This window comes from Anser anser (assembly GCF_964211835.1).
Source record: "Anser anser genome assembly, chromosome: 20".
NCBI classification, from domain to species: Eukaryota; Metazoa; Chordata; class Aves; order Anseriformes; family Anatidae; genus Anser; species Anser anser.
The window spans coordinates 5,040,580-5,061,969 of NC_139741.1; the positions used below are offsets into that span (position 1 = coordinate 5,040,580).

The 21,390-nt window shown below is 42.3% G+C and overlaps 1 protein-coding gene across 5 annotated transcripts in view; it reads right to left on the bottom strand.

Annotated features, from left to right (window-relative positions):
• The window catches only part of TAOK1 (TAO kinase 1), a 71,967-nt gene that overhangs the window by 29,541 nt on the left and 21,036 nt on the right, over positions 1–21,390 (bottom strand). For 4 of the 5 annotated variants that reach the window (XM_083806475.1, XM_083806479.1, XM_083806477.1 and 1 more), the window contains 7 exons: positions 12,376–12,602; positions 8,173–8,244; positions 5,135–5,236; positions 3,434–3,479; positions 2,442–2,538; positions 1,553–1,666; positions 650–741 (listed from right to left, as the gene is read on the bottom strand). In XM_083806475.1, coding sequence (XP_083662601.1) covers positions 650–741; positions 1,553–1,666; positions 2,442–2,538; positions 3,434–3,479; positions 5,135–5,236; positions 8,173–8,244; positions 12,376–12,507 — 655 coding nt within the window. In that variant the 5' untranslated portion in view covers positions 12,508–12,602. Of the gene's footprint in view, positions 1–649; positions 742–1,552; positions 1,667–2,441; positions 2,539–3,433; positions 3,480–5,134; positions 5,237–8,172; positions 8,245–12,375; positions 12,603–13,708; positions 14,154–21,390 lie in introns of those variants that run through there. The other variant, XM_083806478.1, reaches the window with a different exon arrangement.

Here is a 21,390-nt window from a genome sequence, read left to right on the forward strand (position 1 = left end):
TACTAACGTAGTCCTTTTCAATTGATGTTCAGCTTTAGGAAGTCTGTTCAAATGGCAGTAGCATAATTTCTTCTGGTTTTGATTTATAAGTTAACACTTCAAACTGGATTATTCCTTTTTTTTTTCTTTTGGTAAAAGAGATTTTCTAGCCACATCTATTCACAAATGACAATGTACACTGAATATAGCTTTGAAACTGTTCACTTATCCCAAACTTCCCATCATTGCAGGACTCATTCATATATCCTAAAGTTCCAGGCAAACATCAATTTATACCACTAAATATATTTTAACATCGGTATTTTCAATGGCTCGTTTATAAACCTGTTCAGCAAGTAGACTGTTTTTCAGTTCAAAAGTTAATTACCTCTCTCACAGAACGTGAACACCTTTAGTGATATAGCTTAGCTATTTTCTTTGTTTATGTAACTCTTTCTTTGGGTACTGAAAACACCAGCTCAATTAACATCAAGTTGGAGACTTGGTCTTTAATTCTGTAGAGCACATTTAGTCCTTTTCTCTAAAATTCAAGCCCCTGAGAAAAGCAGGGCAAGGATGCAAACATATGTCTCCAGCACTGTAATTCAGCTGAAAAGTTCTATGTATTAAACAGTTCTGTCTTATAATTTTTGCAAAGAAAATAACTTACCTAACTCAATACAGGTAATTCCAAGAGACCAAACATCTACTTTGCCATCATACTGCCCTTCATCCATGGCTAAAATCACTTCTGGGGCCATCCTAAAATAGTAAATCAGCGCTCATAAAATTGTGTGCAACAGAACACATTATCATCACCAGTGTTTCAATGAAACAGACTGCTTCACCGATTTCAGCTACCACGAACACATAATTCCCCAAGATACCAGGCATGAACATGGGATACTGGAAACAAGGATCAGTTCGTATGTGGATGGAGCTTAGAATGCCACTCGGCTGGGCACCCATGCTAGTACAACCCCCTAAGGAGGCTGCATAATGTTTCCTTGTGCTTTGCCCAGCTCTCCATTTATGAGTATCGCCACCATCTCGCCCTCCCACATTTCCAATAGTTTAGCTGGCTGGCCAACTCTGGTGAAATAATTATAGCATGCAGTTGTGTAAACACCACAGATTCGGTGTAAGAGATCAAAAGCATACAAGGGATCTGCAAAGGGTTTTGTTCAATGAACCTGGCCTTTCCTATGAAAGAAAAAACACTTCAGTTATTTCAACAGCCAGATGCGGTAAGAACATACGAATTGTTAAAGCCACTGGGGGGAGGGATTAAAATATACTACAGATTATTAAATCCCACCCCCACCACTTAAAGTCAGGGTAAATAGAACAACAAAGTACTTTTATTACTTTTTGTGAACTACAAGTACAAGGAGTCACAATTTCTCGGAGTCAGAACCTAATTACGATTTAATCTCTCTTGCAAAGTACATTTTATCACTACCACAACTAGAGGATTACAAAGCTAGCTCCAGTGAAGTCCAAATACATTAAATACCCAGTAAATGATCCTTTCACTTCACATAGCCAGAAAGGCTTAAAACACTTGGCTTACCAATATGGCGTCCCCACAAATGAGTTGGCAGGAGATGCTATGGAAGCAGATCCAAAGTCAGCAAGTTTCACCTGTCCTGGCTCTGTCAGCAGGATGTTTCCTGCCTTGATATCTCTGGTTATAGAATACAAATGTCAGGATTATTCCTCTCCAAAAAAGAAAACCTTCTATAGGACACGACAAGTATTCATTCACACGTTCAATCTGCAAAATACCCGCATTTCCTCCAAAGACAAAACCTTTAATCTTTGGGCTAATAGCTTAACGTTACCCTTGATCTTTGAATCTAGCTTGTCTTAAAAATCAACTTAAAATTTCAGCTACTTCTAATGGCACACCTAGATAAGCTTCATACACAGTTCAGCAATAACGTCTTAACCAACATTTATAAATGTTTTTCAGAAAGTCCTAACAGTGCAATTATTCTAATCGCTCGTCCTACTAAAACGTAGCTGGTACTTTAAATAAAAGAGCCATTTGCATCCTATCCTTGCTGTGTATTTCTCAACACTTTTTTTTTTTTTTTTTTTTTTAATATTAGCATTCTCCTCTTCCCAACAATGTCTCTACTGAAGCTGCTGCAAGCTGTTTAGGTGAACTCAGTCTACCTTGTTATTCACTGCTTCAGGGAACAATCAGCACCATACCAAGCGCTGAAAAGCTTAGCAAATTCTGCCCTTGTGCAGAAATTATGAACGCCAGAGACAGCGCATACAGAAATACATAGCTTGCTAGGATTTTTTTTATTATGAATTACTAGTTTGGGAGCCTATGGTCACTGCAAAAAGAAAATATCTGCTTACGAATATTAAATTTGGGATGAAGAGGATACAATCAACAAGGTAAATTATCTATAAGTGCATGAGACAGCAAAAGTATAACCACTTACCTATGGATCATATTGTGAGAATGCAAGTATGCTAATCCCTGGAGAGCACCATGGGTAATTGCTGCTATTTCCACTTCTTGCAATGGCTTTTTATGAACTTCAGGAAAGAATTTATTTGAAATTCAATATTAAAGAAAACAATGTAGTTTGCAGCATGCAAGTGAGTACTGTTAACAATGTAAACACAGAGAAAATACTAAAACTTAATTTTACTAGGTCCAGCATGAGAAGCAAATGTGCAATTTAAAAGTAGTTCACAGCATAAAATATATTTTATAATCAGATGTAATCTTTCACTGTAAAACAGCAGCTATTTACTATCAAGAGACTACTTTGCAACTGAAAACTACATTCTTGTCAGTTCGGTGACAATTCTCCCAGATATGTTTGAAACTCAATTTTCCATCTAAGTTCCCAAACCCTAGAACTTTATGACAATTCAGACACAAATAAACAAACTGCAGCAATAAAGGTGACTCCCAGACAGCTCAGCCTTTTGTCCTGAAATGCTTCTGGCAAGGGTAGGAGATGAGCAACTTACTGAACACACATATTTCTTCCAAGAAAGTTCACTTCAAGAAGCCTGACAGAAAAGTGACCGTTTAACAAAAGATCTCATCAAGTAAAACCCTAATACCGCTGCAGTGCTATTTTGGTCAATAGGCCTACAGTTGTTAGTAAGCATTAGGATCAACAGCAAGGGTTTTCAGAAATGAATCTTGAACTGCCGTGACATGAGAATCTCAAACTCAAAAGAAAATAAGGAGATGACTGACAACTTACTTAAAAATAATATGAACTAAAGAAAAACTGGGCTTATCCAGGAAAATTGATATTCTACAGAAAAGCACCACATTCACATAAGAATTTCCCAAACTGTCTACACATACTCTTCTCCCAGATAAAACCATATACCCAGGGACCATTCCATGATTCTATAACATCCTACCTCTGTACTACTGATTTTTTTCAAGTAAGCATGTGTGACATACCTTCTAGTAAGTCTGATGCTGATCCTAAACAATATTCCATAACAAGCTGTATGGGAAGAAATCAGAATAGTTGTTAGAAAATCTCTGATAGCAAACGCATATTTTCTAGATTTTCCCACAGAAATCTAGAAATAATTACTGGTGCATAAAATACAGCTTAGATTGCTGGTCTGCCCCATGTCCAGCAAGGAGGAGAAGGAGCTTGACATTTTATAAAAACAGACTGCCCTTTAATAAACTCCATGTGCTTAGAACTCCATAGCTTTTATGTAAGAAAGAAAGGCGGGTGAAAAAATATTCCAGAATATATTGTGTCCATGAGAAGCAGCAAATTACTGTACTGCAAAACAAACCTATAATAAACAACAATAAAATGGCATTTAGAGTGACCAGCAAAAATCCTCGCACGGATTGTATGCTAAACTTAGCTGGGAATCAACAGTGCTCAGCTACAACAATGCAAGTATTGCTTATAACATAAGCCCCATACTAGCACTGACCCCTCACACAAGAGCAGCTCTCACTGGAATTAGCACTGCCTTCTTGTGTAAGACACCAAGCAACAACACTTTTAAGGAAGGCAAGAACATTTTCAGAGCCTGTTATGTATTGCATTACATACCTTATTCTATATGCATGTACCTAAAACTAATGTTAAATTGCACTTAACAAGCTTGTCAGAGTATTAAGGGGCTATTTAGAGATTTACTTCAGGATTTTGTTCCAGCCAGATTTCAAAAAAAAAAAAGAAACTAAAACTTTGTCCTACAGATTTATTGAAGCTGATACATGAACTCTACTTACAATTTAAATCATTGCTGCAGTGATTTGATTTCTTTAGTACATAATAGTAGAAAGACCTTGTCAATAAAAGGTGCTAAATCACATTTAGTTTGACAAGATGCTTCCTCTGCATGACCAAATGCATCTATTCCTACACACAGTTTTATGCAAACAAATTCCAATAAACCACATTTAGTTTGAGGGTTTGTTTTTTTGTTTGTTTAAATCAAATGCCTGAAATTGGTTAGGAGATGACTGCCGGAGATAAAAACAGCTAGTTGGTTTTGTCACTAAAACACATGCAGAAAAAAACCACCACCAACAACAAAACAGCAGAAGTAAACAATATACAACAGAAGCATTTAGTTAGATAGCAGAAATACTAACAACTCAAAACATACTGTGTTTACAATTATCAGTAGGGACTCAAGCCTATTCCATTAAAATACAATTGAACACTTACTTCTGGAATACATTCAGTCAACCTGTAAAGTACTGAACCACTAACACTCAGGGGCATACCAAATGTTTTGTTCAGTGATCTCAAATATCCAATAAACTTGACATACTCGTCTCCCAGGCAGTACCAGTGAAATTCTCACTTTTCCTTAAAGTGAGAAAAGCGACAGAGATATTTTTTTCTCCAGTTTTTATTTATATTTTAAATACTCAGTCCACCAAGCTGAACACATTAGAATAACAGCACAGTCACCTGACTCTGCAAATTAAAGGGAAAACTTTCTAAGTCTTGTTTCCAAAAACTACGTTCAGTTTTGCTGAGCATCCCCAAGGTCCTTGGCTACACTTATCTGCATCTGTGCAATGTAAATGTTCAGGTGCCTCTTGAGAGCCAGCTGGAGATATTTTAAAGCACCCTTAACCAAGGCGAAAGAAGTGCAGAGTGCAGCAGATGCTTACCCATGCTGTATGTTCCCGCAAATAGCAGCCTTTGTATTCTATACTGTTGGGGTGTTTTATTCTTTGGAGGAACTTGACTTCCTTAATAATATCCTGCCATTTCTGTAGGAAAAAAAAGGAACAGAAAGACTTCATGAAACTGTTGGCTTATTTTTTTTGATCATGTTAGTATGTCATTTATTTATTTTAAAAGGCAGAAATCATCCTTAAATTCCAAATCAAAAAAGTTTATATCAACACCATGACACTCAGTACTTAACTCCTCAACTGACCTACAAAATAAGAAGTTGATCAATTAAAATGTAGGGGAAGGATCTCTCTTCGATGTAATGTTTTGTGTTTATAGGTATGTGTAGGATATACTGGTAAACACATGATACCTGAGGAAGTCCTGAAAAAGAAGCAATCCTTTTTTAAGGGATACCATTTCTGCTGTCAAATCAAACATACATTCCAACCTGAAAAAGGTGTGGATAAGTGTCCTTTGGCAGGATGAGCTCTCTCTCATTTAACTCTTATAAATATAAAGACTTATCCCTACCAGTAAGTACACTGCACTGGATGATGCTCCATTTATCAGCTGTCAAATATCTATGTTCTTGGTAACACTCCTCCATTACTAGTTTAGACCTTACAAGGAACAATTTAACATGAGTTATCTTTCAATAAGGGAACAGTTTTGCAGGAGTAAAAGAATAAACAGATAAAACAAAATTCAGGTGTATGATAAGGGGAACTTTGCCAGTACAACTTAAAAGTACAGAAGAGGCCAAAATGTCATTTTCCAATATGTGCTTAGACACTTTCATTGCTCCCTTGGAGAAAATTGGCAAGTCCTTCCATTTGCAGCACATCCACCCATCCTCAGGCAAGAAAAGCAAAAGCTGGAAAGTGCAACAGTAAAAAACAAGAACTACTGGAAAAGATGTTCAAAAACAAATGCAGTAGCTGAAACCACTTAAGTATGCAGATGTCAACATGACAGTGTTGACACTGAAAATGTTTTTGAGAAAGAATATCAGTTCTGAAGTTAATCAGAAGCAGAGAAACCTCACTCAATAACCAAAAGGGTCAAAAGTTGTCTTCCAGGCCCTGTTTATCTCGATTCCTCTTGTGTGCGTGGCTTGCAGTCATCGATGGACAGAGGGTCCAGAGACTCAAATGCTTTGGAAAACATGTACAAGCCCCCAGTCTTCCCCAATACAAATGTTGAGGTCAGAGGCACAAATGAAATGAGGGAGCAGGGCAGCCATACTGGAGGCAACTCACTGACTAAGCGTTTCTCAATACCAGAAGTTTTATGAGAAGGACATTCGTGCAGCTACACTGATATAAACTTTCTCACTGCCGCTCTCATTCCGGCACAAGGATGACCTGGTTGCCTTTGAGGTACTAAGCACTAAAAGCCAAACCGAGGAAGCGCCACTCGAACTTCTTCTATATTGGGATGAGAGAGGCGATATATTAGTCAAGACTTATTCATGATTTCCTGAGCAAAAAAAGCTCTGAGATCACATTAAGAGCGCAGTGCTACATATTTCAAAGGTTTTAAACTTGTTTTAAAAACGAAATGTGCTTATTTTAAGGAGTGATTTATCCCACCAATTATAAAATCTTATTAAGAAAACCAAGTAAATATAAACGATACCAGAATGCCCTTAATGAATTCTCTTTACACAGACTAGATCACAACTTTCGCAAACTTCTGAATACAACAAATAAATATAGAAGTAAAATATAAAGTGTTTTAATCCTGGTCTTATTACTTTCTTCAAAATAAAGAAACATACGTATTGAAGACAAACAAAAGCTATTTCTGAAGCATGCACAGTTTGTTTCATTCATGTGAATAGAGTATTTATAGCTCACAGTAATTAAAACAGTAGGACAAGTAGTAAGTACAAATTATTCTTTCATCAGTACACAGTTAAACAAGTCACTGCAGTGACAAAATAGAAACATGCATAGCAAAATTAACTGTGAAGCTAGAATTTAGGAGTGCTGGAGACACTGCCACCTCTACCTCCTACACATATACATACAGACACACACAGAAAGGAGGCAATACTTCAGCTCCTTGTAGCGCAGATGATCAATGCACAAAAGGCAGCACGGAAAGCAACGAGTTGTTAGTCAAACTCATCAGTTAGACTGCTTCTAAGACTGGGATAGAGAGAATGGAGGGAGGAAACTATAAATGCCTCGAGCAATATGCTTGCAATAAATACTTCTGCTGAAAAAATGGCACCCTAACTTAATAGATGTCATTACCAGAAATAATACCAAATCAGCTGTTCACGTCTTGTTGGGCTTTTCAAGAATCTGTATTAGCACTTAAACGTTTCAAGTATAAAATCAATTATCTCTGTTAAGCGTCTTAAGAAAAAACACACATCCAGGGTGGCCAAGAAAACATTTAACATTTAAATCTCAGAGGCCTACTTTTAGAGATCACTCTGCAAAGGCTACCTTAATCCCCGGCTCTGACAGTTCTTCCCTGATTGTGCTGCCATTCAGATTTTCACACTCATTCATTCACTGTTGGGTTTTTTTTGCTTTGGTTTTAGCTCCTCCTCAAGAGTCATTTCAGGGAAGGGTGCATTCTGCCTTACCACTTTGTATAATGCAAAATTCTCTCTAAATCTTTCACTGCTGCATCCATTGCTCTAATTCCTAATAAATTTTTGTACAGTAAGTAAAATGGTAATAGTAAGGAAAGAAGGAATTCAGAATTGAAGGTCTAAGGGCAAAACGACAACTCCTTTTTTGAAGACCGAATACAAACATAACAAACATACTATGTGGCCCTGCAAATGTGCACTTCATGTCTGGAAGCAGTGAGCCCTACTGCCCAGGAGCAGATTAGACAGATATACACCGCGAACAGTAAACAAATTTGTTTTGTTTACACAGTATCCTCATTCACCTTTACAGTTACAGGGAAGATCTCTCTTGCTGTAGCTGAAGCTAATTAAAATCATCCCACATAATAAGCATTTGCAGAGGTCAAGATTTAATACGTAGGATATTCTACATACCTCATTGGACTGCTTCCCACTATATGACATTTTCTTGATGGCCACCACTTCATTGGTGCGCACATCACGTGCCTGTAACACAAAAACATGAGGCATCAGTTTCTTCAGGTCATCATTTCCCATAGGATGTAAAACAAACACACACAGGGAGTTAACTCCGGCAGAAGCAAAGAAAAATCTCTATCCGTTTTTTAACTTTTATGGGGAGTAAAAACTAAAATGTCTTCTAAGGGGTGTGACTGCTGCATCTATCAGAAATCTGTGAGACAAGGTGCAACAATTTTCTGTGTTCAGCATTCAGCAAGTCTCTGCAGGAGCTGAACGCCATCACTCCTAAACTAAAAATCAGAGCTTACAAAAGCAGCTGCGATTCCAGTAGAACGGATCCTCTCTAAACCAGCTTCTCTCCCATCCCAGCTAGATTCCAGACCAAACAGAAGCGAGGCTCAGCCCCCTTATTCCATCTCAAACATAAGCAAAGATGGCACAGGATGCACAGGAGATACCTGCTCTAGCCAGCAGCAACTTTCTTCCCAGTGCTCACAAATAAGCTACCACATCTTGAGGGAAGAAAGATCCTACAAGGATGGCAGCACTCTAAGGGACCCATCTTCAGGCTCCAGCTCTGACTTTCATTTTCTCAGTCTAATAACGTTATTGTTTATACTGCAGAATAAATGCACGTGGTTTTTCACACACCAACAATGCAAGGTAAGACAAGTTGTGTTCAATTCAGCTCCAAAGCGGTGGCCCAGGCGCCCTTACAGGGAAGGGCCCAGCACCGCTTCACCCCGCGGGGATGTCGGTGCCAACCCTGACCCCGGCCTGCACTCCTGAAGGGTTTGGGTGGCACAGCGCTGGGGGGAAACTCTGAGCATCTCCGATAAGCAAAATCAGCTTGGATACGAAGCCAAATGATATAAATCAAACTGATGTGCATGGCCGAACTCGCTGCTGACTGATGAAAACGCTGATTTTTAATATATCGGTCCTACCAAGCACAGCCTATCAGGACAGGGGTTAATGAAGCATGAGGACTCTGCCTTTTGTAAAAAGGGTTTTCAGTCATATTTTAATTCTGTCATTCATTAAAAAAAGGCTCCCAGAATTCCCTGTCAGTCTTGATTTCAGCCAGCTCTGAGATGCTGGAACCAATACTATTTTTAGTTTTCTTTCTGTCTGAGAGGACACTCCCTCCAGCCCTGCTGATATTGCAATATTTTAAGGTTGGGGGGGGGGGGTGTCTGTTTTTGTTTTTGTTTTTTTTTTTTTTTTAAGCAGAGAAGAATAAAATTTTAACTCCTAGACCTTTGCTAATTATAGGCAATCTCTGAGACATTCAAGCCAGTGAAGAGCTGCAATAAAGCAGGCAAGCAAAATACTACGGTGGAGCAGAAGGAGCACAGTGCTAACAAAAGAGAGTGGGTTATTCTTCTGCTCCATCTGCAGTGTTCCCGTGTAGTAGGTTTCCTGTGTCAAATGAAAGCTATTATTACATTGCAGAACATGGAGTAGGGTGAGGACAATACCAAAATGATTCAGAGGTGCCAGACTTGCAGTTTCTAAGAAACTAAAACCATGAGGTGAACCAGCAAAATTCATGTTAATTATAAAATAAACTTTTGCTGTTGTTGTTGTTGCACTATTGCAGGATGTTTAATGTGATGGAAACAAAGAAGAAAAAAAGAGCAGTTTATCTTATGTGTTAACTTAGTCAATTATCATGTAAGATAAACATATCACCCCCTTCCGGGGATCACTACTAAAAGGAAAGACAGGTAGGTAAAAAACTAAAGACTAAACTGCATTTAAAAAAAAAGGTGGGGAGGATTTCAGGATTATCTGGATTTTTCTACTTGTTAATTACTCCCACATCTATTTATCATCAACATTTTGGGCCCAGGCTGTATGCAACGAAAGCAGCCTGGTGGTGGGGTGCTAAACATTAGAAAACCCAAGCAAGCCACCACCGGCTGTGTTTGCATAACTCCTGGAGCCCCTCTTTGCCATAGGGGGACTGAAAAGTGACAACCCCACAGCTGACACCCCAGTGAATGTTAAAATCATAGTTTTGCTTGCTTTTTTAAATTTCCTTGTGATCTTGAAAAATCAGAAAAAAGGTGGGTCCTAGACAAAAGCCATGAAGTCGTTAGAAAGCCAGCTGATTTCAGCCAAACCAGGCTTGCTTTATGACAGACATTTCGGGGCATATATCCTCTGAAAACTTCATACAAAGGTTCAAACTCTGGTGCCCTGAGTAACTTCAGCAGCGACACAAGACAGGCATGAGCAAACAAAAGGTGAAGTATGTCATCAACTTTGGTAATATGTTTTTAAGCAGTTATTAACTGTAATCCAATATCACACTGATTAGATAAAGTTTAATAGTTTACATTAGCAGAATCAAAATACTGCTAAAGAAACTTGATTTTTTATTTTTCCCCAGCTATACAGAATAAAGGACACAAAACATACACCCCCTACCTCTTTTCTTTACGCTTATTTCACCTAAACTGAATTTCTCCCCCCATGCAGCCCATCCCACCACCTTTTGGGTTTCTGCTTGAGATACCAAGTATCATCATATGGAACAGCTTCAGATTCCACATCTGAGAACTACTGGCAACAAAAAAAATATCATAATACAATATTGGTATAGGTTAAAACTTTGTAGCACACAAATAACAACAGTTTACCTTCTTTGCTGGAAACACTCCCTTATTTAGCAAAAATGCAAAGTCCCCCCAACAGACTGGAGCAGTGTTGATGGAATGCTTACGTTACCTTTTTGCAAGTGCCAAATTACACTTAATTTCTGTTAAAGTACAACCTGAATGGCATAAAGTAATCCCACTCTTTAGTGAATAAATACCATCCTATAATGAACTGTTAGTCTAAAATACTGAGGGAAAAGAAAGAAAAAGATAGGCCTGTACATTAATGACCTCTTGCTTGCTATCTCCTTGTAGAAGGAGCTGGTAATGGGCAACCATCCCTTACCACTGCTACAAAGGTCACTCTGCAGATGACCTGATGGCAGCATCCTGTTGGCATTTGGGAACGCCATTAGCACAGAGTTTGCAGGTTATCTCCAGCTGAATGCTGGCTTTGCATACTCATGTGGTGCATGCATTCCTTTAAAGTTACAGTATTCCTGAAAAACTTCAATAATATTTCCACTTAGCAGGAAGACAGATTTTCTGTCCCTTCCTTTCGTATCCACGCTTTAAGCAAATGAGTGAAATAAAGGCCACAGGTGAGTACTGCTCCATTTGAAAACACTTCCTCCTCCAGATCTGTTCCCAGACACTGGCAGCTCCTAGTTTTAAGCAGGGAACAAAATTAAGAAGCTTTTCCTAATTAGTTCATCTGTGCTGCATTAGATTTGTGCTGGAAGGTTCCCAACATGGTCTGCTGCAATTATTAACAATGAATAGGCACCTCATAAAATACTGACACAAATGGCTTTCTGAAGGAACATTGGCAGCTTTGGCCACACCTCCTATAATTATAAATGTGAAAAGGTTTTCTGAGGAAAATGTTTTTTTAATGAAGGTCTCACAGTGTGCACTTGGGTTAACATACGGCAACCTGCAAATGAGGTTACCACGAAATACCCCACCTCCAGTCGAGCTCTACAAGCAGCCTGGGAAAAACTGCTGTCCAGACGCTCATGTCGAGGAAGTTCTATACAGATGAATACTGAGATTCTTGCCTGCAGTAGGGAAGGAGGATGTGACAGGCCCAAGGGTAACAAAAGCACCAACATTCAGGTGTCAAATACAAAGAATGTCTTTAAGGGAGCCTGTGGGGTATGCACGAAGGGAGAGAACTCTATTTCTCTCAAGGGACAGGAGATGACAAGGAGACAATCAAATCAAAAGAAGTGCATTGCCAATCAGAAATGATGGAGCCAAAGTACGTTTTTTAATTTGCAGAAAAATCCCTACTTGCAACATAACCTAAAAGCACTGGACAAGGGCCACGTTTCCCGTTTTTTCTTTCCGTTTGAATGCAAACCCCTTAAAGATACTGTCAGTCTGTGAACAGGCAGACCGTACAGATATAAAATACTTCTTCCCCAAGCATCATACAAAGGTTCACATAGTTTCTTTTCCTCAACAATTTCAAAAGAAGTCTGTGCCCACAGTTTGAAGACAAAAGGAAACACAGCTACAATTCACAAGCCACGAGGCTACTTACAAAATAAACTGCTCCGAAGCTTCCATGGCCAATCTCTCGGAGATCTGTGAAGAGCTTTTCTGGATCTTCTTTGAAGAAGAGCTCTGCAATTTCGGGGTCCTTCAGGCTGCCCGCTCGGCTGGTTGATGGCATCCTGCTGGGCAGTTAGCCGACCGACTATCTGGGTTTAAAGTGCTGCCTCAACCCTTGGCTCATCTGTATGAATGGAGCCTCTTCAGCATGGATCACTGCAAGAAAAAGATTGCAAGCCTTCACTGGTTATCCTCTGCTCAAAGATATGGAAACAAAGCAGCGGAGGAGCAGCCTCCACTTCTTCCAGAGCAAGCAAGCCTCTTACACGAAGCAGCGCAACCTATCTGCCGGGATGTCAAAGTCCCACCGAGGCACCACTCAGGTATTTATTTCTACAGAACACAATTTGAAATCAAAGCACAAAATGAGGCGCATTACTGCTCCAGCACCTGCTCAGTCCCCTGCACGGGGGTCAGCAGAATCACGGTGATAACCAGTTTGTCACTAGCGAGCCCGTGTTACTCCAATATCCCCTCCCTGAAGAGTTACACATGCCATTAAATTACTGGCTGCACTTCTTGAAGTGGACCACAACCGCACGTTCAGACCCCGTTAGGGATGCACGGAACCTCTCCTGTTTACACCATGCATTTGCTTTCATTTAATGAAACCGCATCTTGGAGCCCGACCATTTCATAATACATCATAAGGTTGTGCTCAAATCTTCCTGTGAAAAATCTTCAGGTAAAAGTCACACAGCCATCGCGAGTAAAATGTATGTTTTCTCATGCTAAGGGAAGAGCCTAAGTACTGGGATTTTCTCTGGGTTCCCCACAAATTGTCACCAACAAAACAAATCCTGTGTCACTGGCAAGCAGCTACTCACACAGCCCACTTCCCTCACACAACCCTTATCTGGTCAAGACTTGTACTTCTTTTGATTCGTATTTTACACCTCAAATCTGCCCTTTAAGTTTTCCATCTTTATGATGGAGAAAAGGCACTAAGTCTGAGTTTAATCAATCTATCAGAAGGCCCTATCTATCGCGGTCCGTTTTTCCTCCTTTCCAGGACAGTAAGAGCTCCACCTTTCTCCAAGCCTCCAGACCATCAATGAATCATTTGTTTTCCCCTCCCTGCGGAGCAATTCCGACAAGGATGGAAAAAGACATACTCCTGCATGTTTATGCTCAGCGGTACTCTCCTCTAGACAGTTGCAGCATGTGGAAGTGCCAAAGACTGCCTGCTCCTTGTTAGTTCAAACAACTGCCAGCACCGCTACAAGGAGAGCACGGTCGTGCGAGAGACAGCCAAGACGTACCTAGCTGTAAAGTCTGCAAGGTTCTCCAGTTTTTCTCATGAAGACACGCGTGGGAAAGAGAAGGCAGAGCAGGGAAGCAAAATCCAGCATTTTCATAGCTTTCCTCCAAGCAGATTCAACAAGATTTATAACGTAACCCTGGACATGTTTCCACGATAGCCCACTCTCGGGGGATGAGGAAAGAAACGGGATTGAAATCCCAGTGGTGGAGCAAGTACAAAATCCATGCAGAAGCCACGCGGCTGTTCACAGCTCTGCCGTACCCCTCTCACGAGCGTGCACAGGCGCATTTCGTATCGGTACCAGCATCGTTGCAGGAGCCTTCAGACCATTAGCACAGGACTCATCCGACTGCCGATGGAGCGGGGCTGGGCTCACGGGAACAGGGCTGCCATCTCCCCACCTTCCCTTACATAAGGCAGTAACTCACGCGGTGTGGGAAGGGAAATCGTTAGCTGCCACTCAGCCCCTACCTGAAGCACGCTACATTTCTGCAGACTGCAAGGAGAGTTGGTTTTTGTTGTCGTTTTTCGTCCTTTCTTTCAAAGAAGCCAACAATATTCCACTTGATTCCAGTCCTAACAAGCACATAACACTGAAAGACAACTGTTTCGCATTTACAGCCCCGGACGAAACAATAGACAAAAAGCATCAGTCAGAGGAGGGAGAGAAAGGGGCTGGGGGAAGGGAGCTGATAACCAGAGCACACTCAGTGTTATTGAAGGAATGCTTCTTGGATCGACGGTAATGATGTCATGTTCCATCTTTTAAGAAGCATCAGATTCTTACAAAAAGGACATTGTTGTTCAAAAGCAACTGCTGCGATCCCAGAATGCCCTTTTCCCTACATCTGTTAGTCAGAGGGGCTAGGCTTGGATAAACCTGCTAATATGGCCAGCAGTCACATGGCCCCTCGAGCGCGCGCGTGCGAGCGAGCCAGCGGAGGAGAAAGCCCTGCACACACACAGCCCAGACCCAGCACGGCCTCCCTCCTCCCCCCCATCGGCCTCCCTCACGCCCAGCCAGCCTCCGGCCTCCGCTCGGCCTGCCTCCGAGACGGCACCCACGGGGCAGGCCGGGCCAGGCCTCCCCACCGCTAATGCCTCCCAGGCCGCTGGGCTCGCCGAGGTGCGCCTCCAAGTCCTGCGAGCATCAAGGCGGATGTTGTCATCGTTGTTCTGGGAAATAACCGCTGCTTCGAGACGTGCGAGGGTAAAACCACCGGGTATTAAAAACTTTAAGAGAGTAGGCCCAGCCGGGTGTGTGGCGCTATGCTCGTCGTTCTACCTGCTCACACGGACCGATAAAATGCATCGGTGTAAAGTCCGTCCTTGAGAAAGCTGCCCGCTGTTTCACTTAGTGAAGCACTCCCATTTTTTTAAGGATGCGAGAACACCAAATCCCCTCGGTCATTTTGCCCAGACAACACGCCCGGCTTGCCAAAGCCCGGCCAGTCCAGCAGCCGACACGCTCAGCCCCCTCGTGCAGAAACGACGCCCGAACACTTTGGGGAATGGAAGTTAGGACAAGGACCGTGCGATGTGGCTATCACATTATTGTAAACGTATTAAAAATACAGATGAGCCTTAAGAAAAAAAAACAACGAAACTGCAACTAAACTGCACCGAAAATTAAATTACAGACCAGCAAGCAGCTGGTTTGCTAAATGACAGTCAAGTCGCAATTACATATTTCACATTCTTCCACCCGGGCTGTCTCTTTGCTGCAGCTCCGGGGTTGGCGCAGCCCTCCCGTTACCCGCAGTTGCTTCCAGCGGACGGGACCGGTCGCCTCACGTCGGTGGCGGAGGTCCGGAGGCCGGCCTCGCGCTGAGGCCGACAGACGGGTCCCCTGGGTGCCGGCACCGCTCCCTGCCGGCCGGGGGCATTTGGTGCGCACGCTGCAGCGAGGTGAAGGCCACTGCTCTGCCCAGTTGGTTCTCGCACCCAAACAAAGGAACGGAAAAGACATCTCGTGGTATGCAACACTACGATCCCTACTTCAATCGGTTCCACTCGTAACCAGCCGAGGCAAAAAGGATTCAAAATAAACCAGGGCTCGAGCAAAGCACAGCTCCGGACCAACTCTATTTTCACATATTGGGCCGAACTAGATTTACTAGGTGGCTACCATTACTAGTGTAAAATGGCACTGATTACAGGCCAAAATACTTTTATCAAATTACTTTCATCTGAACAACCGCCAATTAGCAGAAACTGCGTGCACGCATCCACAGAAGTCCATGAATAAGTAAGACGTCGCGTTCCCTGTAATCGTGGCCATGCTAAAAGCACACGCGCACACCTTGACCCGCGGCCCTAAGGAAGCTGGAAGGTGCGGAAGGGGTAAGACCTGTTCCCTTGGGAGCTCTGCCTCCCGCCTGCCGGGCCATCCCCTGCTCGAGCTGGACCCAGCCCTGTGACTAAGTTCCCCCGGGATCCTGCAGAGCACGAGCACAGCTCTGCTGTATTTATGTGCCTATTGAAGCCTTACGCTACAGAAACTCTAGAGAAATTAAGAGAAATAATGCTGGGTGCACGTTTAGCAAGGCTGGTCAGGCTCCCCCTGTCCACACTGCATCCAAACACCCGACTGCCAGCAACACAGGAGCTGTTCCCATTAATAAAGCAAGGTGCTGGGTCTGTGCTGCGAACGAGAAGCAAGCCTACTCACCAAGACTTCCACCTACCTGCCGTACTATTCCTCGGTCTCACATCCAAACCCAGCCACGATGATGACTACAGGCATCAGGCTACACAAAGCACAAGTGCCTGAAAGCACTTCCAGTTCCTTAAGATGGTTCAAAAGTTCGTAGAAACCCAAACGTGACAGCTAATGCATAGGCTGGCTTGTAGGTTATTAGCATTAAAAAGCAGCGCACGCTGTCCATACAAATGAAGTTTCAAAGAACCAACATATTCAACACCCTTCAGCTTCTCTAAGTAGGAATATTATAACCGGAGTTAAAGAAACATCACGGGAGCTCGAAATGGAAGCAGCGAGCAGATTTATGCACGGCAAAGCAGCCCACCACCCTCTCTCTCTCCATTTTGCTGGGTACCAAGGGGCACACTGCAAGGGCTCCGGCGATGGCTAACGAGGACAAGAGGAATGCTTTCCTTCATTACTGACCTATAAACAAGCAAATATTTGCCGTTTGAGATGTAAATCTTGCTTCACGTTATAGTCATCTGCCACGCGATACACTTAGTACAGCAAAACTAATAAAAACTTACCTTTAATATCAAATGTAGGTACACTAGATATGTCTCCCTGATAATATGTGCATCAGGCTTAAAGAGCTGCTCAGGAGGCCACTTACAGCACCTCTGATTTTTAGGGCTGCACTCTGCTGGCAGAGGCAATACAGAGAATATCCAGCACAGAAACACTCCAGTCTTTGACATCCTCCTTAACTAAAGCTGTGGCACCGGGGTAACAAACAACAACACAAGCCACCACCATCATCATTTGCAAACTGGTATTTAGTTTTTATTTCTTTAAGCATCTCCATTGCATGCAGTGCAAACACTTGCTAAATTTTGGAGTCATTTCCTCTGCTAGGACCTAATGCAAAAGCGTCAAATAGATGGGCAACGAGTGCATCATGCCACTGTCAAAAGAGGGAAAAAGGATTTTCTCTCATATGCATTTTCACTTGCATATGGGTCAGATCCAGGGAGTGTATGAAGCTGAGATTAAATTATCCTCTCAACACACTATTAAAATTTTCCTGAATGGCTTCCAGCTGACACGAAAAATTTCCACCACTTTCATAAATATGGTAAACTGGAACTATTGAAAGAACTGACTTTGATTTTTTTTTTCTTTTACTTAGAATTTATCCTAAAACAAGAGTTAGATGGTAAGAATGCTTAAAATACCAACTCAGAAATTTGTTTGATTTCAGTACAGCACTGAAGGCTTGACTTACAATCCCTGTATATTTTTTAAAGTAGCAGACAAAACATTGTTAAATACAGTCTGAACAGAAACACATAAGGTAAAAAAATAAGCTACATTATAGAAAGCAAGATGCTGATTGTACACAAAACGTGAAGCTGTCACTATTTTTGCATTTTCAGACAACTTCCTAAACAAGAACCCCGCAGCATCCCAACCAGATACACAGCACGTGGGAGCTGTCTGCTCACACGCCGCGCAGGGCAAACCTCGGCTGGACTTCGCAGAAAGAAGTTGCCCAGCAGGTAGAGGAAGTTTCTTCTCTGACTCCCACTTGAGCTGCCAAAGAGGCTCTCCCAGCTCACAACTACGTAGCCCGGGCACTCCATCACTTGAGCAAGACTCCACTATCGAGCCCAGGAGGCTGAGCTCGAGCTGTTAGAAGGCCGACAGCAAAATACCCATCTACAGCACCGCAAAACGAGGCCACAGTGCATGCAAAGAGAAGGCAGCGCGATGAACAGCATATGTAGCGTCTGTGTCAAGAGATAAAAATGGTTTGTGCTGCTTTGAAATGCGCTCTCTTTAGGCAAAAGCACTACGTTGCTACACCTACCCCTCCAAGACACGGGGACGCAAGTGTGGCGATTTGAGTCCAGCCTGGTGGCAGAAGTGGAAGGGCAACGCAGCTTGGGGGCCTTCCACAAAATAAGCTGAAGGTCCACCATCAGAAGAAATGAACACATCGTGCCCTCCTCACACCAGACAGTGCTGAGATATGCGACTTTTGGAATGCTGCTGCTACCTGGGACTTATTTTGTGACCTTTATATAAGCTCTTCCCTGGGTATCAGCCTTTAAAACTTTAGCCTGATGAATTCCATGAACGGAGTTCCTTCAACTGGAAATGCAAAGCATTTATTCATCCTTCTGCAGGTCTCAGCACACACAGGGACATTCATCCATTGGGTTTACCACTCTGAAAGTACATTCTTGATCACTGTGCCCAATTCCTCCTTCCAGCAAGCTTGCCCAAACTATATATATACCTGTTACCTGATTAAAAAAATAAAATAAAAGTCCTGCCAACCCACCAAGTGCTGTAAATGTTCCTTAAAACATCTCTCAACACAGGCTCTGTCCCACCCAGTCTACTCTTTTTTCCCGTTTTGATAAAAGCAGAGAACCTCTCCAGGGGCTCAATGTGTACTGCACACATGGAAAACAAGTTGTCCTCTGCTCACAGCAGAAAAAGACCGTTTCCTTGAGCAGCTAAAAATCAGTTTCCTGTCCATGCTCAATTACACTGTGGCAGATGGTATCAAAACAGGTGCATTCTAGGTGACTCTCACAGCGGAAAGCCTATCAGCATCTTCAAGCCTCACAAAACGGACTGATTTTAGCACTCGATTCATGTGAAACCACACACCGCAGACTGCTTGCGTACTTGGGTAAGCCTTTCCCATCAAGCTAACAACATGCTTCTCCTTCTAGTTCTGCAATTTGGAAGTCTTCCTAGAGTGGTAATTAAGGGAAAAAAAAAATCCCAGAAATGAAACAAGAAAAACCTGGAGATGCAGCAAGTGGCATTTGCTTCTCCGGTGCCCTGGAAGAGGGGCAAGAGGCACTGAGGAACATCTTCCTTGGGATCCTGCTGGCTGCCTTCTGCTGTTTAGTAGTGAGCTGCTGCTGAGAAGAAAAAATGCTGACAATGTCATGAACTTGCCCTTCTCATCCATGATCCTAAAATCAATTGTTTTTGGAATGCTTGTTCTCCACCAGGACCACCTGCCATTAAGGAAAATGGGAGGTGCAGATGGACGGTGCTGTACCAGAGACTGTTAGGAAGGCGGTCAACATTCAGGGAAAAAACATCCAAAATGCTGTCACTGAACAGAATGAAAAAGGAACCACCCTGAAAACTGTGCCAACCACAAGCAAAACAAAGACACCTGGGAATGGGCTGATGAAACAGGAATGCAGACGGTAACTGTGGACCATGGAAAGCCCCACTGGAACATTATTCTCCTCTACATTGGCATGTGAGTCTCGAGCTTGTACTTGAGAATACATACTGAAGAAGGGGAAAGAAAAGAGAGCCTGTGTCTGCGAAAGGCCGAAGCAGGTGAGATCTCACAGCCTCCACAAAGCTCTACAACCCGCCATGTACCTGGGTAAGACAAGTGCTGCTTACTGCAAATGATCCAAGGTCCTCCTTTGCAGAAGTTTACAGCAAAGAACTGCCATAAAATGCTGTCCCCTTTATACCTTTCTCATTCCCATCTGTATGTATTTGTAGAAGGAAAAGATTATAAGGGTAAGAAGAATTTGTAGCTGGGTATTGTGGTGAGTTCTGGCAGCTTTTTGTCTGTGTGAGCAGCTACGTTCAAACAGCCTTTTCTTCCCCAACACGATAAATTTTTCTTCTTCTGACAAAGCAAGCCTATCACTCCTGTAAGATTCCTTTTTCTACTTTAAGAAAAGATTTTTGAGGAACGGTTCTCTCCTGGAAAAACCTCTTTGCAGATTTTTTTTTCCTTTCTTTCTCTGCTTCGCTACCTGTATTTTTTTCTTGTATTATACTTCTTCACAGAATAGCCTCAGGAAGATACTTTTATCTTAGAGTACTGCTTGCATTTCCCTTATACATGCACTTGTACACTGTGCGGCTTACTTTGATTTCCTCTCAAGATTCTGACACTAAAATGTCCATCATAACTCCCTGAATTACTTACCCCAGCACACTTTCTGATCCAGTTGAGCTGTTCTGCTTGGATGTTTACTTTCCAGGAATGTCACTAGCAAAAGTCAGAAAGTTAAGTTTCCCATAGCTCAGCTGACGAGCCCAGGATCCGTGCTTCTGGTTTGGGTGCAAGTGTTTATTAGGATGATCTGCACCGGCAGTAAGCCAGCAGTGATTACCAAAGCAACAATTAATTACCCTGTGCTTTCCATTTTGTTTTGGGTTCTGTATTTCTACTACTTAAAATAGTCAGAAAAGATAACTATCTAGGTAAGCCTGTTCCCGTGCTAAAGACAGATACTCTGAAGAAACTTAATCTATTTTCACAACAGTTACACATACCAGTTATAAACAAACATGAGTACACCTAACACTGTCGGCAATCTTGGAAATATTACTTTTGTTAACTGGCAATTTCTGCAGCGTCACTCACCTGAGAAACACAGAATCTGTCACTGATCTTACTGCTTAAACAACACAAATAAAACACCTTATTGATGCAGTTGAAAGAAACATTAATACCAAAAAGCATCCTGTGTTTTTTCTCCTTATTAAAGCAAAAACATCCCACTGGATCAAAAGTTAGACCTACACAACAGCCGAAGAATGGCCAGTGTTTGTTTCTCAAGGACCAATGTCAGGAAAGCCCAGGAAGCGCTAACCATACCCTGGTGTAGCCAGCACTAACATCTCCCGAATCCCTTTGCTTGTAATAGTTCTGGTATATTTATTATGAAGGTCAGCTCTAAATTTAGCAATTCCTTAGGCTAGCAAAGCTATGAGGAAGACAACTGGAAAAAACAAAATCTTCTGCCGCCTTCCTTAGCGGTTCATTAAGTTCTCAGTAGTCGCCAGCTACTTACCTTTACTCGGGGAAGCATCGCACCAAAACGTGTTCTGCACTGAATCACCTGCAGACAGCTCGTGCCCACGTCTCTCAGCTGGCACTGCAATGACTGAGGAGCGTGAGGTTTGATGGCTGCAGTGCCGGAGATGCTGCTGGCAGCTCACCGTCCGGGAGAAGGTTGGTGAGCAGC